Genomic DNA, 13930 nt, shown 5'->3' on the forward strand with positions numbered 1-13930 from the left:
GTGAACTGAAAGGGTTGGGAACAGGGCCATGAGGCGATGATTGTTGAAAAGACGTTAATACGCATTCCGCGTTCCGGATGGCTGATTCTGCCTGCAGGAAGCTGGTCAGCCGTACCTGCAGCGCTATTCACGGTGACTCGGATAGCTCAGATGGCTCATGGCTCAGATGGGGGCCATAGGAAAGACTAGGATCAATGCCGGTGTCCAATTCCGTAATGATTCAGCCGTTGCCTTCTTAGCACCATAAGAACACGAAGCTAAGACCTGTGACGCATATGAAATGAGGCAGGTGGGAATGATAACATGAGTAGGCAGAAGGTTCTATTCCAAGTTGTCGCCAGCTGGCTTGCGTCTCTGCACGCAGCGACAAGGTACATCGCTGCAGAAGTCTAGGCTTCCTCAGCTGAATACGAAAAAGCCCTGATCAAAAGGATGTGGATTTAATTTAACATGACTACTCTCTATTTGGACTTGTGCTAAATGGAGAAGCTAGGCAGGGAATAGTAGAGACTAGGCAAAGACGAAGATACCATACGAAAGAGAAATTTAAAAAGCATGGTAGACGCACGACTGCCGAGGAATGCGAACGGCTTGTGAGGCATTCAGCTCGGCTTGCCGAGAATAATAGTAAAAGAAGACACATACAGGTAGTTTCGAATATTCTAGTTGCCTTCTTCTTGAGCACAGACGATGTTCCTACGCATGTTGCAAGGCTGTCTTTCCCTACAAGGCACTCCAGACCTGGTCCGTGCGGCTGGGGAGTGGGTAGGCATCAGTTTCGAAGCTTTCGCCTTTTCAGTTGCTTGTCGAGTGTTAGTAAGGTCACTTCCTGAGGCTGACAATATATGGCAGAAATTGTGGATGTGTAGCAGAAGAGTACTGGTGAAGATGGAGTGTGACGGTTACGGGTTATTGTGTCGTGGTGTTTAGGTTTGTACTTGTCTTCTGTCATCTTTTTCATCCCGCGGGCGGGCTAGCGCTTCCGACTTCGCCAAGCCTGAAGCTTCCCCGTGCTTCTCAGAAATTGTCTCGCAACTGGACTCACCAGATCTTCCTTACGCCCGACCATTGTATTCAGTTCAGCCCAAACTTCATCTCCACTCTCTCAGCTCCATCACAATGTTTTCAGCACGTCAGATATTTGGTGCCGTTCAGCGGCGATCCTTCTCCGCCTCGTCTAGACAGGTACGCCGGGCTTGGCATTAGTGTTGCTTTTGCAACACCCTCGGGTTTCTCAATGGATTGAATATGTTGGAATTGATGCTAACTAGAGGGTTTATAGGCATCTAAGGTAACTGTGTTGGGTGCTGCTGGAGGCATTGGCCAGCCATTGTCACTTCTGTTGAAGCTCAACCCCAGAGTCAGCCAGCTCGCCCTCTACGATATTCGTTTAGCTCCCGGTACATACTCCATTCCGCCGACCTATAATAAAATGCCGGGCTGACAATTGGGTCTTCTAGGCGTTGCTGCGGATATCAGTCACATCAACACCAAGAGCGAGGTATGATTTGTTGGGATGTTTGTAAAGAAGAGTTTGTGCTGATATACAAAAGGTTAGAGGATATGATCCAACACCATCAGCTCTCGCCGAGTGTCTCTCTGGTAGTGAAATTGTCCTGATCCCTGCTGGTGTGCCTCGTAAGCCAGGCATGACCCGTGATGGTGAGCACTATACCAATTTCTACGACAGCAACTTCTAATGTCAATCTTAGATCTCTTCAAGACAAACGCCTCAATTGTCCGAGATTTGGCCAAAGCGGCCGCGGATCATGCTCCAGAAGCCAACATCCTCATCATCGCCAACCCGGTATGTCCTTGACAGCGCATTGATACTTCTATCAACCATCCATAAAACTTATAAAAATTATAGGTCAACTCCACCGTCCCGATCACTGCCGAGGTCTTCAAGTCTAAGGGCGTCTATAATCCCAAGCGTCTCTTCGGTGTCACCACGCTCGATGTTGTTCGTGCGTCCCGCTTCATTTCGCAGATCAAGGGCACCGATCCCGCCAACGAGAACATCACCGTCGTCGGTGGTCACTCCGGTGCTACGATTGTTCCTCTCCTCTCGCAGTCCGGCTACGACCTCAAAGGCGAGCAGCTAGACGAGTACGTGCGCCGTGTGCAATTCGGTGGTGACGAGGTCGTGCAAGCTAAAGGCGGTGCCGGCTCGGCAACGCTTTCCATGGCCATGGCCGGTGCTCGTTTCGCCGAGAGCCTGCTCAAGGCTGCTCAGGGCCAAAAGAACGTCATTGAGCCGACATTCGTTGACTCACCGCTATACAAAGACCAGGGCTGCGATTTCTTCGCCTCCAACGTCGAGCTCGGCCCTAACGGCGTTGAGAAGATCCATCCGGTTGGCAAGATCACAAATTACGAGCAGAAGCTACTCGATGTGTGCTTGGGCGACCTAAGCAAGAACATCACCAAGGGTGTCGAATTCGCCAAGGAGAACCCGTAAATGTTGAGATGGGACTGAGGATGGTGATGAGGGGACCACGGTTTTACGCAGTTGGTGACGACCGGGGGGGTTGAGGGACGGCGCAGTTTGCTTCCAGCACTTGTAATATGGGAACTGGACTGGACTGGAACTGGAGCTGGGGTCTCTACATAAAGCGTTGGAGTCGATTCGTTGATTGCATGTAGATTATAAAGCGTTGGAGTCGATTCGTTGATTGCATGTAGATTTTTGCGATTGTATCGTATAACCTGATCCTCCTCTCTGAACTCTGTCGCCATGCCTTTAGTTGTGCATACTCCAAAAATCCCTTCTACGGAGAACAATATGCTAGAATGAGGTTGTGATTCTCATCCATGATTCTGCAATTACAACTTTCATTATCACGGGCTGTCACGTGGTGGGGCCGATATTCGGGACAAGTCGGCTCAGCGCACATGCAAACCCACGTCCCGGCAATAACCCACCCTTAGCTAACAAATATTCAGCCACAACTATTTTTGATATCCAGGGCGTAATGGGCTTTATCTCAGCACCCGCTTACCGCTTAAATAGCAAGATTATCGCAGACATGGTGCTTTTAGAAATGGTGCTTTCAGAAATGGTGCTTTCGGAAATGGCGAGCTGCAGCAAAGGATTCGCTTGCTTACCTCCGAGCTTAACACCGGGGTACGTATATCAAGCCGTTCAGCAAGGGCAGTATATAGACACGTCGCTAGCTCTGAGCTCAGAAATCCTCCGCTGCCAATATCTCATTTACGCCCTCACGTCGCCCTCTCCGCTTACCTTTTCCGTTCAACTGCATTTTACCCGCCTAGGCACTTCCCTAGTTAGAGAAGGCGAGTGCCTGAGGCCACCGCTACATGCGGTTGTTGCTGCATTGACTCAAGCGCTGGCATTAGAAGGATCAGGATCGGGACCGGGATCAGGACCAGGATCAGGGTTAATACAGTGTTGGCGTTCTGCCGGCCTTGAACTACTACAACTGCTGTAAGAAGGCAAAGAGACGCAAAACACCGCATAAAGTTAGACGGCAGAAAGGACGCGGAGTTCCGCTAAGGCAAGCAGAAGCCGTAAGGGACGCACGCGCGGGGACGCAAAAAAGCCAGCTTTGCAAACGGCGCCTCGAAAACTCCTCCGCCTGGACACCTTCTCTGCATATCCGCTTTTAGAACTATCAGCTTTGTGATTGACCACGTAATCTAGACCAAGCCTACTCGCCGCACGCACCGCAAGCACCGCACGCACGCACGCCATGCCAGCTGATCCAGAGCACGACCTTCTGCTGGTCACCTGCGCCAGCGGCAAGCAAGCCTCGCGCCTGCTGCCGCTCCTCGCCGGGCGCTGGAAGCGGCTGCGCCTGGTGGTGCACAGCGCGGCGTCGCGCGCGCAGCTTGCGGCGCAGCACCCGGGCGCGAGCGTCGTGCAGGCAGACCTCTACGACGGGCGCGACGTGGCGGCGCTGCTGGACGGCGTGGCGGTCGTGCTGCACATCGGGCCCACCTACCACCCGCACGAGACGGAGATCGGGTATCTGATGGTCGACGCGGCGGTGCGGGAGGCGCGGAGGGGTGCGTTTAAGCATTTTGTCCTGAGCTCGGTGCTGAATTCGCAGCTGCGCAAGATGATGAACCATGACTGCAAGCGGTATATCGAGGAGTACGTCATGGAGTCCGGCCTGCCGTACACGATCCTGCAGCCGACGACCTTCATGGACAACCTCCCGCTGCCGCTGCTGTGGCGGCAGGCGAGGGACGGCGAGGATCCCGTGTTTCGCGCCATGTGGAGTACGGATGTGCCGTTTTCGTTCGTCGCGCTGCACGATGTTGCGGAGGCCATGCGGGCGGTGCTAGAGGAGCGCGAGAAGCACTTCTATGCACAGTACCCGCTCGTGTCGACCGCGGCGCCGCTGACATTCGAGCAGGCCATGCGCATTGTAGGCGAGAGGCTCGGAAGGGAGGTCAAGCTTGAGAGGCTCGGGTTTGAGGACGCTGTCAGGGCGACGTTGCTCAGGTTGAAGGGCACTGAGGAGGTGGACCTGCGGACCAGAGATACGGCACAGAGGATGCTGTTGTTTTATAACTATAGGGGCTTAATTGGGAACCCGAATGTGCTGAATTGGTTGATTGAGAGGAAGCCGCTAAGTTATGCGGACTGGGCTGATATGCGGGTGAAGGAGGAAGAGAGTAAGGAGAGTTAAGGGAATTCTCGGATGTTAGGAAGAGACATCATCCATCTAAGGGAGAATCGAGCCGCGATCCGTTGAGCCGTTACTATTATATACGTACCTTCACACTTGTGGTCAACGCTGGAAAGGCTTTAGGATGGGATATTTGGTGAAACCTATATAGTCATCTTAAGTAGCCAACATGCCCTTCAAAGCTTTTGTTGTAATTTTTTTTTGCCATACTAAAGTGACTGTAGCCATTCAGGAAAGCTGAGCTCTAGCAACCAGATGGCAATATTTAAACCGTCTACCTCTCGGATGTGGCGAGGTCTATTGCATGATACCTGGTGAATTGGTGGTGGCGTTCGGTGTGATGCGGAATGCGGTGGATGAGAGAGGACGAGGTTGAGCTAGTCTGTGCTCTAGATCTAACGATCACCAATGGCTTGTGCCAAGATCCGGGGAAAAGGGTCCCATCTTATACAATGATCAGAGAAACAGCTGAATAAATAATGACTCAGGCTAGCGTTGGTATAGCAGAAGCTGCAATCGTATATAGAGGTACATGGCCGGCTCAGCGGCAATAGCAATGGTAGTTGGTGTTGCGGCCCAGGCGGTGGTGCCCCTCGTGCAGTAAGAAGATTTCCGCTTCCCGCGGACCGAGGTTCATCTTCAGCAGCAACAATCCCAGCAGCAATCCCAGCAACTTTAATGGCCACCAGGCGTCACCTATTGATCAAAACATCATCAGCCCCACTGACTTTTTGTTTCTTCTTCCCCTAAGACTTTCTCTTCACAACTGTCCTCCAAAAAGACTGAGGCATGTTCAATGCAGTCGCAAGAGCGCGTCCACCTGCCTCCCTCTTCCGCCAACGGTTAATACCTAAGAGCTCTCTAAAGGTACTTTAGCTTACCCGAACACGAGAGACGCTGAGAATATTCTAACCGCCACGCCTGTACAGTCCATAGCCATGGCTCCGGTCAATTCTCGAAGAAACCAGTCTTCGTTCCCAGCGGGTATGTTCTGTCTCGTGATCACCCTCCAGGCGTCTCACCCTCGACATCAGACGGCTAAGACAGCTACAATACTACAGGCTACAGAGAAGACCACTCCAAAGGCGCTATGCTCCGCTTCGAAGATTCTCTGCCTCGTCTCCCTGTCCCGACCCTCCAAGAAACAGCGAAGCGCTACCTCAGATCCGTCCACCCACTGCTCAGCAAGCCCGAGTACGAAGCCACCACAAAGGCCGTTGAGGAGTTCGTTGCTCCCGGTGGCCCTGGCGAAGCGCTTCAGAAGCGACTAGTAGCACGGCGGGAAGATCCTACCATTCGCAACTGGCTCGCGGAATGGTGGAACGAGGGAGCCTATATGGGCTACCGCGACCCGATCGTCCCCTACGTCAGCTACTTCTACTCCCACAGAGATGACCGTAAGCGGCGCAACCCCGCAAAGCGTGCTGCTGCCATGTCCACCGCTGTGCTTGAGTTCAAGAAACAAGTCGACAGCTGTTCATTGGAGCCAGAGTACATGAAGAAGCTACCCATGGCTATGAGCTCGTATGAGTGGATGTTCAACTGCTGCAGGGTGCCGAAGAAGCCAGCGGACACAAGTGTCAAGTACCCATATCAGGAAAACCCGCATATTGTAGTCATTAGGAAGAACCAGTTCTGGAAGGTGCCGCATGAGATCGATGGCAAGCAGCTCAACACAAGCGAGTTGGAGCAGCAGTTCAAGAGAATTTATGAGAAGGCGGAGAGGAGCGCACCTGTGGGAATTCTCACTTCACAAAACAGAGATGTATGGACCGATGTATGTGTATTTCCCTCTCGAATCCCTGACTGTTTTTTTTTTTGGGAGGGGGATTTGTATGACTGACAGGCACCACAGGTCTACGAACGCCTCGTTGCCTCCTCGGACGTCAACAAATCTGCCCTCGAAACCATCCAATCCGCCTCATTCGTTGTCTGTCTTGACGATGCCTCCCCGGTCACCTTGGAAGAGCGTGCGCATCAATATTGGCACGGCGACGGCTCTAATCGCTGGTTCGACAAGACCCTTCAATTCATCATCAACGACAACGGCACTTCAGGCTTCATGGGCGAACATTCCATGATGGACGGCACACCTACACATCGTCTCAATGACCACGCTAACAAGCTCATCTTCACCAACGCCCTAGATTTCGACAACCCGAATGTCCGCAGCAACCTACCTGACCCGACTCCCATCCGCTTTCACCTCACCCCAGAACTAAAAGAGGACATAGAAGCTGCCCAACACCACTTCGACGGCCAAATCGGCGCCCACGAACTCCGTGTTCAGGCCTATCAGGGCTATGGCAAAGGCCTCATCAAGAAATTCAAGTGCTCTCCCGACGCTTACGTCCAGATGATCATCCAACTCGCCTACCACAAATTCTACGGCAAGAACCGACCAACTTACGAATCGGCCGCGACACGGCGCTTCCAGCAAGGCCGCACGGAAACCTGCCGCTCGGTGTCGGACGAGAGCGTCGCGTTCTGCAACGCGATGGCGGACGCGTCGGTGCCGGCGGAGAAGTGCCAGCAGCTGTTCCGCGAGGCGCTGCACGCGCACGTCAAGTACATCAACGACGCCAGCGACGGGCGCGGCGTCGACCGGCACCTGCTCGGGCTGAAGAAGTGCCTCGAGGAAGGCGAGGAGCTGCCCGCGCTATACCGCGACCCAGCGTATGCGTACGGTAGCAAGTGGTTCATCAGCACCAGCCAGCTGAGCTCCGAGTACTTCAATGGCTATGGCTGGAGTCAGGTTGTGGATGATGGCTGGGGGTATGTTTGACTGCTTTCTTCTATTTGCTGTTCCGACTTCTTTTTAACCTCTGCACAACTCGGTCCTTCGACTCGCCTCTGCCCAAAACTCGAGTTGTCGAGTTATGCTAACAATGGCATTAGTATCGCCTATATGATCAACGAAAATAGCATCCAGTTCAACGTCGTCAGCAAGGGCCTTGGCTCTGTATGTATTTTCCATCTTCGTCCCCGATACCCTCCTTGTAGAGTTAACATGCTATCGCAGGAACGCATGTCATTCTATCTCAATGAAGCGGCGGGCGATATTAGAGACTTGATGTTGCCGACGCTCGAAGCGCCGAAGGCGAAGTTATAGATAGACTTGCGCTCTTCCTGTCCTATTACCTCACTCTGGGTTGGGGAAGAGCGACGCAGTGCTCAACGCAAGTGTGTATATAGGTTTTCCTAATTTCGACAGATAGGGAAGGCGAGTAAACGGGTAGGTCGTACTGAGAGGGCTGAGGAAGTGGGCAGTCTTGATCTAGATCTAGATGCGCGTCGTAGTTACTTTTCTGTTTCTTTTTCCCTACTGTGGTTTGTATGATGCTAGTTTCCTTTTTTCATCACGACGCGATAGAGGCAGAGATGGGGTGGGGAGGCCGTGGAAATCCTATAGAACGGAATGTGAGATTTCACACACACATGCAGCCCTATCGTCCAGCCTTGCATGCAGATACGGGGAAGGTGCAGCCACAGACAGACTGCTGGGCCAAGGCTGAGACACTAGCCTCGACCGCATTGCAGACCCACAAGGCTGAAGAGAACCGTCCCGCCGTACCTGTCCCTCTCTCCCTCGGTCTCCTTCTCTCTGCCGAGCTTAGTCGGGAGAAAGGCCTGAAGTACGGCAACCCAAGCATCTCAATCCCTCAGCACCGCTTACCCGCAGAGGCCCCATGACGTGGACACATTCACCTCATTCATTTTCCCGCAAACATCCCTCTAAGGCAATTGTAAGAAAAAAAGCCGCCCGGAAGCATTCATCCATTCATCCGTCCCACGCCATTATCCCCCTCCCCACCTAACACCGCAGCCTCATGCAGCCCCGAACTCGCCAAGCCAGTCGGCGCTCGGGAAAAAAAAGAAAAAAAAAACCCCCCGGCTCTGCAGCTATATGCACATCTACCCTCTCTCCTGCTTCTCCTCGCTCCAGCCACACGCACGACACACGCAGAAAGAACCGTGTTTCAGGCCTTGGGAATCGGGGGAAATGGCCCGTTTTTTCTAACAGAAAAAGGAAAAATAAAAAAAAAAGACTTCGAAAAAAAATAATAAACTCTATTCGCACGACTCGTTGGCCCGAGATCGCCGATTACCATCCCTTTCCCCGCGGGGCCGTGCCCTCTGGCCTGCTTTTCCGGGAGGATGCTAATGGCGCGGTGAGGGAGTCCGGCTCTGCGCCTGCCTTATAAGGACCACGGTGAGCGTTGGTGGTGGTGGTGAATGGCGATAGTGATGGTCATGGTGACGGTTGTGCTGGTGGTTGTACCGATGGTTGTGCGAACCACGGTTGCGGTAGTGGTGGGGGGGGGGGCCGCGTAAGGCGCGCGTGTGCTGATGACGAGGGGCTGCTGATGACGAGAGCGAGCGCGCGTGGGACGGGGATTTGGGACCAGTTCGGGGGCGGGAAGGGAGGGGAGGCGCAGCAAGGGGCGGGGTTGTCAAAGGTTTTTTTGGAATCGGGGTGAATGTTGCGATTTGAGCTTTTCGGGAAAGAGATCTGGTGCAGAAGGGGGAAACAGGTAGACTGCAGACTAGGGAATTTGTGATGATGGATTGACTAAAAATGGGAATTATAACAAAAACAGAATCAGATAGTTATCCCTATACAGCTCTCACCCAGACTTAGTGCCAAGCAAGCTGTCAAGCCCGCTTTGACTTCTACGAGCACCTTGCGCATCGTCACGGACCTTTAGAAGTACCTTGCACGGGTGCACCTACCATATGCTTGTCCATGCGGGCTTGACAGCTTGCTTATTACCAAGTCTGCTCTCACGATGCCACCATCAGCCTCACCACCGCCCAGTTTCAAGAAATCGAATGGATTTGACATGAAACGTCTCTTCTAGTCCAGCCATGCAGCTTCGCCTGTAAGCTGCATGGCATTGCACGCCTGCCAGCTTATAAAGAGCTTAGTAGCTATACACGCACCGCGAAAGCTGCTTGCTTCAACCGCACGCCCGATCTTTCTAAGTATGGACCGGGAATCCTTTCATGCTATTCGACTGGAATCCAAGAATACGGTTCAGGCCACGAAGCAGCTGCATGAAAGCATCCAAGGCGTGCTCCAAGGCGTTTCAGCAGGAAGCCGGAGAGAGAGACAGACAAAGAAACATGTGAATTTCTAATTGAGAATGAGGCAGAGACACTTGGACGCTGATGTGTAAATGCTAAGAAGAGAGGCGTCGTTGTCAAGGCACGAAAAGGGATACGACGTGCAGCGCGCCACGTCACAGCAGGCGCAAAAGAAGGCGGCTCTTGACTCGAGACTGCGGGGTCGGTCACTGTGGTGGTTCTGGAACCCCTCTTAAGCTCTTCAGACGCCTTCTGCTAGTGCTGCTAACGCTGTTAGTGCTGCTAGTGGCAAGGCCAAGAGGGTGCACTTTTGCGGTCAATCGCGGTCAACCCGTCAGCCCCCGGTGGCCGCGCTATTAGGTACTTGTAGCGAACTGCTTCATACAGAATACGGCACGCGCACACTATCACTGGTCAACTTGGCCGCCAAGTGAAAGCCACTCGCGCCGTTTGACGAAAGTTGAGGGGTTTGGGACACCATAGCCGCTTTTTGCTCGTACGAGGCCTTGAGGCATACTTTCTTTCTCTCTTTCACTCTCCATTACTGTAAATAGCTAAGAAAAGAACATATTGTAAAAATTAAGTGGATGATGAAGAAACGCCGCGCTCCTTGGAATGTGTTCCCTGCGTTCCCGTTACAAATTCCGTATAGCCTAGTTCTTCCCAGCCTAACACCCCGCCTTGATGCAAAAATAAAAATATAAAATCCCTGGCTCCATGCCCAATGCAATGAGTCGAAAGAACGCTGTAGAAGGCCATCCGTACAAACCGAAAAAGCATATGCTGACTAGTGCGGATAATGACAGGACGAGAAATTATTACAGGAGCATTGCCGCCACAAGCCCTTTACACGTGGTTTAAAAAAAATGAACAAATGAATAAACGCCGCCGTGACTGATGGTTAAACACCCTTCTCCCCGAAAGAATCCTGTGATCATTCCCATTAAGGTCGCCCGCTCTACGCCATGCGCCACCTGACCCTTCTGACGCCGTGACCATGATATAGTTGTGTAAATGACGAGGACATGAGGGAAAGTATGAAGACAAAAAAACTCAAACGCCAAATTGCCGGGGTATTTGTGCTGGTGCTTTCCTAGCACCAACCCAGTATTGGGCCTCGTGGGAGGGCTGGTTCTATTCTGCTATGCGCCGAAAGCCCAAGTCTAACCTGAAAAACGGAAGATGCGAAAAGCGTAAGCAAGGAAGAGAGGGTACTAAAATTATCAACAAACAAGTCTAACAAGGGAGTTGGCATATTATCTAGGAGAGCGTATCGAGGTAGTCGGTCGGGGATGGGGGGGTGGCTGTGCGAGGGGTGAGGCCGAGTGGTCTAACTTGTTAGCGAGTCGCAGCACGCGGTTTGTATCCCGGTGTTGGGCAAACGGCGCTAACAGTCCAAAGCGGACTAGAGTTCCCGTGTGCGCATGATCTCGACGCAGATCAGCCGGCCTGCAGCACACCCTCACATCATCCCTTTGCTCATCCACGAGAGGTCCGCTGACCATACTGCTGATAGGCCTCGTTGCCGGCTACTTGGCTTGCCTGGGGCGCAACATCTGCCCGTTGTAGCTGCAGCGACTGTCCAGATCCCGGCACCGCCGTTGCAGCGCTTGGCTCCAGGAATGCTCCGTAGTCCCAAGATGTGCGCCCCGTTGTAGATAGCCCCGCCGAGTATTGTGATGCCGGGTGGTGTGCGGCTGCTTGCCATGGAGTCATGCTTTGTACTGTCGGAGTCAGCTGGGGAACCGAAACTCGCAGGTCGGATTGGCCAGCTGATGCCTCCAGTCCTGCTGATGCCTTGATATTCGGAGACAGGGTCGTCGAGGTCATGCCCGATGTATAGGCTGTAGAGGCCACCGAACTTGAAACCGATCGAGGCGATGTGTTGCGGTGGAGTTCTGGAGCGGCCTCTGAGGGCCCGCCGCTGCCATAGCTGCTTGATACCGGGGTGAGGAGGGCGCCAGCCGTTGACGAGTAACTCGCCGACTGTGGAATGTTAGCTGCATGCAGAACCGAGTTTGAGCTATCAAACACATACGTATTTACTGATTATCTTCTTCAATGCATGTGCGAGAATCTTCCAAGGAAACACTTTGACGTCCTTTTCGATGTTCCTAGGCTTGGGATTCGGAAAGCCCATAATAACCTTGAAGAACTCTTCGCTCTCCGCCTTGGCCTTAGACACCGTCAGAGGGCGAAACCCTTCCAGGTTGCGTCGAATGCGGTTCTTCTCCTCCACGGTGAATCTGACGGCTACTAGAGACTCAAGGAGAAAGATGGTATCCACGCTGGTAATAAAGCATTCCTGTTTTTCCTCCCATAGGATACAGCTCACGCAGATGCTGTGTGGCGAACGCTCCTCTGGTGTGACTGCCTCGAATAATGTGGTGATCGTGCTGCCCGACTGACTTCTGCGAAATTGTACCAGGCGGCGCTTCGCATCCCATTCGTCTTGAGACCAGCCTTCAGCCATTTTCTCCAAATCTCCATCAATCTTCAAAACAGCTTTGGAATTTGGATACATGGCATAGGGATTAAAAGATTGAGGATGCACAGAGACCGGTGTGACTGCTGAACTTGGTGGTTGTATTGTCGATGTCCGTATCAGAGGAGGATTGGCAAGTGAAGCTGGAGAGGGCATAACTGGCGTTCTAGCCGGCGTGGCTGCGATAGAAGCCGGACTCCGGCCTGTTTGGCTCACCGTTGAGTAGGGGCTGTACGTTGGTTGGCTCGGCGATTGAGCCTTCACATTCGGCTGAGAGATGTTTATTCCAGATGGAATGGAATAGAGTCCCTTTTGTTGCGGGTTTTGCTGGGGGTAAACTGGAACCTGTGGCTGCTGAACCCTCTCGTACGCGCCCGAGTATGAAAAATTGCTAGGAAGCGCAGGTTGAACGTAGGATGCAGCTGGCGAAACCGAACTGTGTGCGATAGGGTAAACACTCGAGCTCTCTCTTGGTTTTGCGTACAGTCGCTGCGATGCGACTCGCTTCGCAGGCGATCTCAAGTAATCTGGAGTTTCTAACGATTCTGCTGAAATCTTTCGCTTTCGTGAAAGATCTTGAGACGAGCTGTATGTCTGGTATGCAGAAACGTCCGTGTACGTAAAATCGCCGACTTCAAAAACATCAAGAATCCGGCTGTACTCATCTTCCATGTTCAGAAGGAGCTGCATCTGGCCACTAAGGCATGCAGTCACCGCATGAGGCGGGATGTCAGTAGCGAGGGTGTAGTTGAAATATTCTCCTTCTGGTTCGAGCTTCGTGAGCGCGGTTTCGCACCGTCTGCTCCCGAACATGATTGAAAAAAAAGTGTTCTGTTGAATGGTGAGGTCGTATTTGGCCCTAAGATTGATCAAAAGCTTGTCTCCAGAGCCACCTTTCGAAGGCAGGTAAGAAGTTATTTCCGGTGGCCCGGGAAGATGACGAGATCTTGCATCAATAAATGGGAATTGAGCTTGGTAACTGCCTGCGCCGCGTGACTCGTACGTCGAGCTAGGAATGAAGGGCATCTCTGTGGTCGATGGTTCATGGGGTACCCGCGCCTGCGCGTCTGAATATTGCGAGGCGAATGAAGGCTGTGCAAAGCTAGCATAGCTTGGATTCTGATTTGGTCTTGTGGCGGGTTCTTCTAAAAGAAGGGTGTCAGTCCAACATTAGCTCTCACGTGTGCCTGACCCGGGGCCATCCGCCCAGGCCGCTGTGCTTTGCTCCTCTAGAAGCGTCAGATGAACCTCAATTTACTCACCATACACATAGGGTTGCTGAGACTTTCCGTAACCAGACATCGACAAGAGGGCGGCCGACAGATCAGCGACGGTCAGAGGACCACTTTCGCAGTCTTGACCGTACTGCAACAGTACCGGCTCTGAAGAGTCACAATCTTCGTCTACGATAAAGGGCGCCTTGACGCTTCGATCAGGCTGTGCTTGGAGCTCTAGTTAGCAGGCAAACCCATAGAGTGGTTGGAGCGTAGGCAGCAGCATAATGAACACGGGCTATGTATGACACAACCCTCGCCGCAGCCATGAAACCAAAAGGATGAGGAAAAACACACCTGAAAGCATCTACCACCGATGCAGGCCAGCTTGACGGTATTTCCGAGGCTCTAGGAATGGGCGAAGTAGTGTTGCTCTGGCTGCACCGTCGTGGAGATGGTTCTAGCCAGTCGATCACAACATGCAA

The 13930-nt window shown here is 52.7% G+C and overlaps 5 protein-coding genes across 5 annotated transcripts; 4 read left to right on the plus strand and 1 right to left on the minus strand.

Moving 5' to 3' along the window:
* The first annotated feature begins 857 nt into the window (after nt 1–857).
* On the plus strand, nt 858–2628 carry K441DRAFT_653190 (malate dehydrogenase). Its single transcript, XM_067647492.1, has 6 exons — nt 858–1185; nt 1283–1400; nt 1461–1501; nt 1554–1662; nt 1713–1807; nt 1871–2628. Exons 1-6 carry the CDS (start codon nt 1120–1122, stop codon nt 2459–2461), a joined length of 1020 nt encoding a protein of 339 aa, XP_067508334.1. The 5' UTR covers nt 858–1119; the 3' UTR covers nt 2462–2628.
* A 213-nt stretch (nt 2629–2841) lies between these two features.
* K441DRAFT_250598 (uncharacterized protein) lies at nt 2842–3583 on the plus strand. The gene has a single exon (XM_067640770.1). The coding sequence runs from the start codon at nt 2976–2978 to the stop codon at nt 3450–3452; it is 477 nt and encodes a 158-aa protein (XP_067508335.1). The 5' UTR covers nt 2842–2975; the 3' UTR covers nt 3453–3583.
* Nucleotides 3584–3713: 130 nt separating this feature from the next.
* On the plus strand, nt 3714–4658 carry K441DRAFT_673854 (NAD(P)-binding protein; the record flags this gene model as incomplete). The annotated part of the gene is made up of 1 exon (XM_067650682.1): nt 3714–4658. One exon carries the CDS (start codon nt 3714–3716, stop codon nt 4656–4658), a length of 945 nt encoding a protein of 314 aa, XP_067508336.1.
* Nucleotides 4659–5292: 634 nt separating this feature from the next.
* Nucleotides 5293–7770, plus strand: K441DRAFT_602920 (acyltransferase ChoActase/COT/CPT; the record flags this gene model as incomplete). Its single annotated transcript, XM_067645284.1, has 6 exons — nt 5293–5525; nt 5588–5642; nt 5720–6435; nt 6514–7433; nt 7557–7620; nt 7681–7770. The coding sequence occupies exons 1-6, from the start codon at nt 5448–5450 to the stop codon at nt 7768–7770; spliced, it is 1923 nt and encodes a 640-aa protein (XP_067508337.1). The 5' UTR covers nt 5293–5447.
* A 3455-nt stretch (nt 7771–11225) lies between these two features.
* K441DRAFT_684426 (uncharacterized protein) lies at nt 11226–13533 on the minus strand (the record flags this gene model as incomplete). Its single annotated transcript, XM_067651778.1, has 3 exons — nt 11226–11732; nt 11785–13376; nt 13494–13533. 3 exons carry the CDS (start codon nt 13531–13533, stop codon nt 11226–11228), a joined length of 2139 nt encoding a protein of 712 aa, XP_067508338.1.
* Between the last annotated feature and the right edge of the window lie 397 nt (nt 13534–13930).

The sequence above is a fragment of the Cenococcum geophilum genome, assembly GCF_001692895.1.
Source record: "Cenococcum geophilum 1.58 unplaced genomic scaffold K441scaffold_5, whole genome shotgun sequence".
Classification (NCBI taxonomy): Eukaryota; Fungi; Ascomycota; class Dothideomycetes; order Gloniales; family Gloniaceae; genus Cenococcum; species Cenococcum geophilum.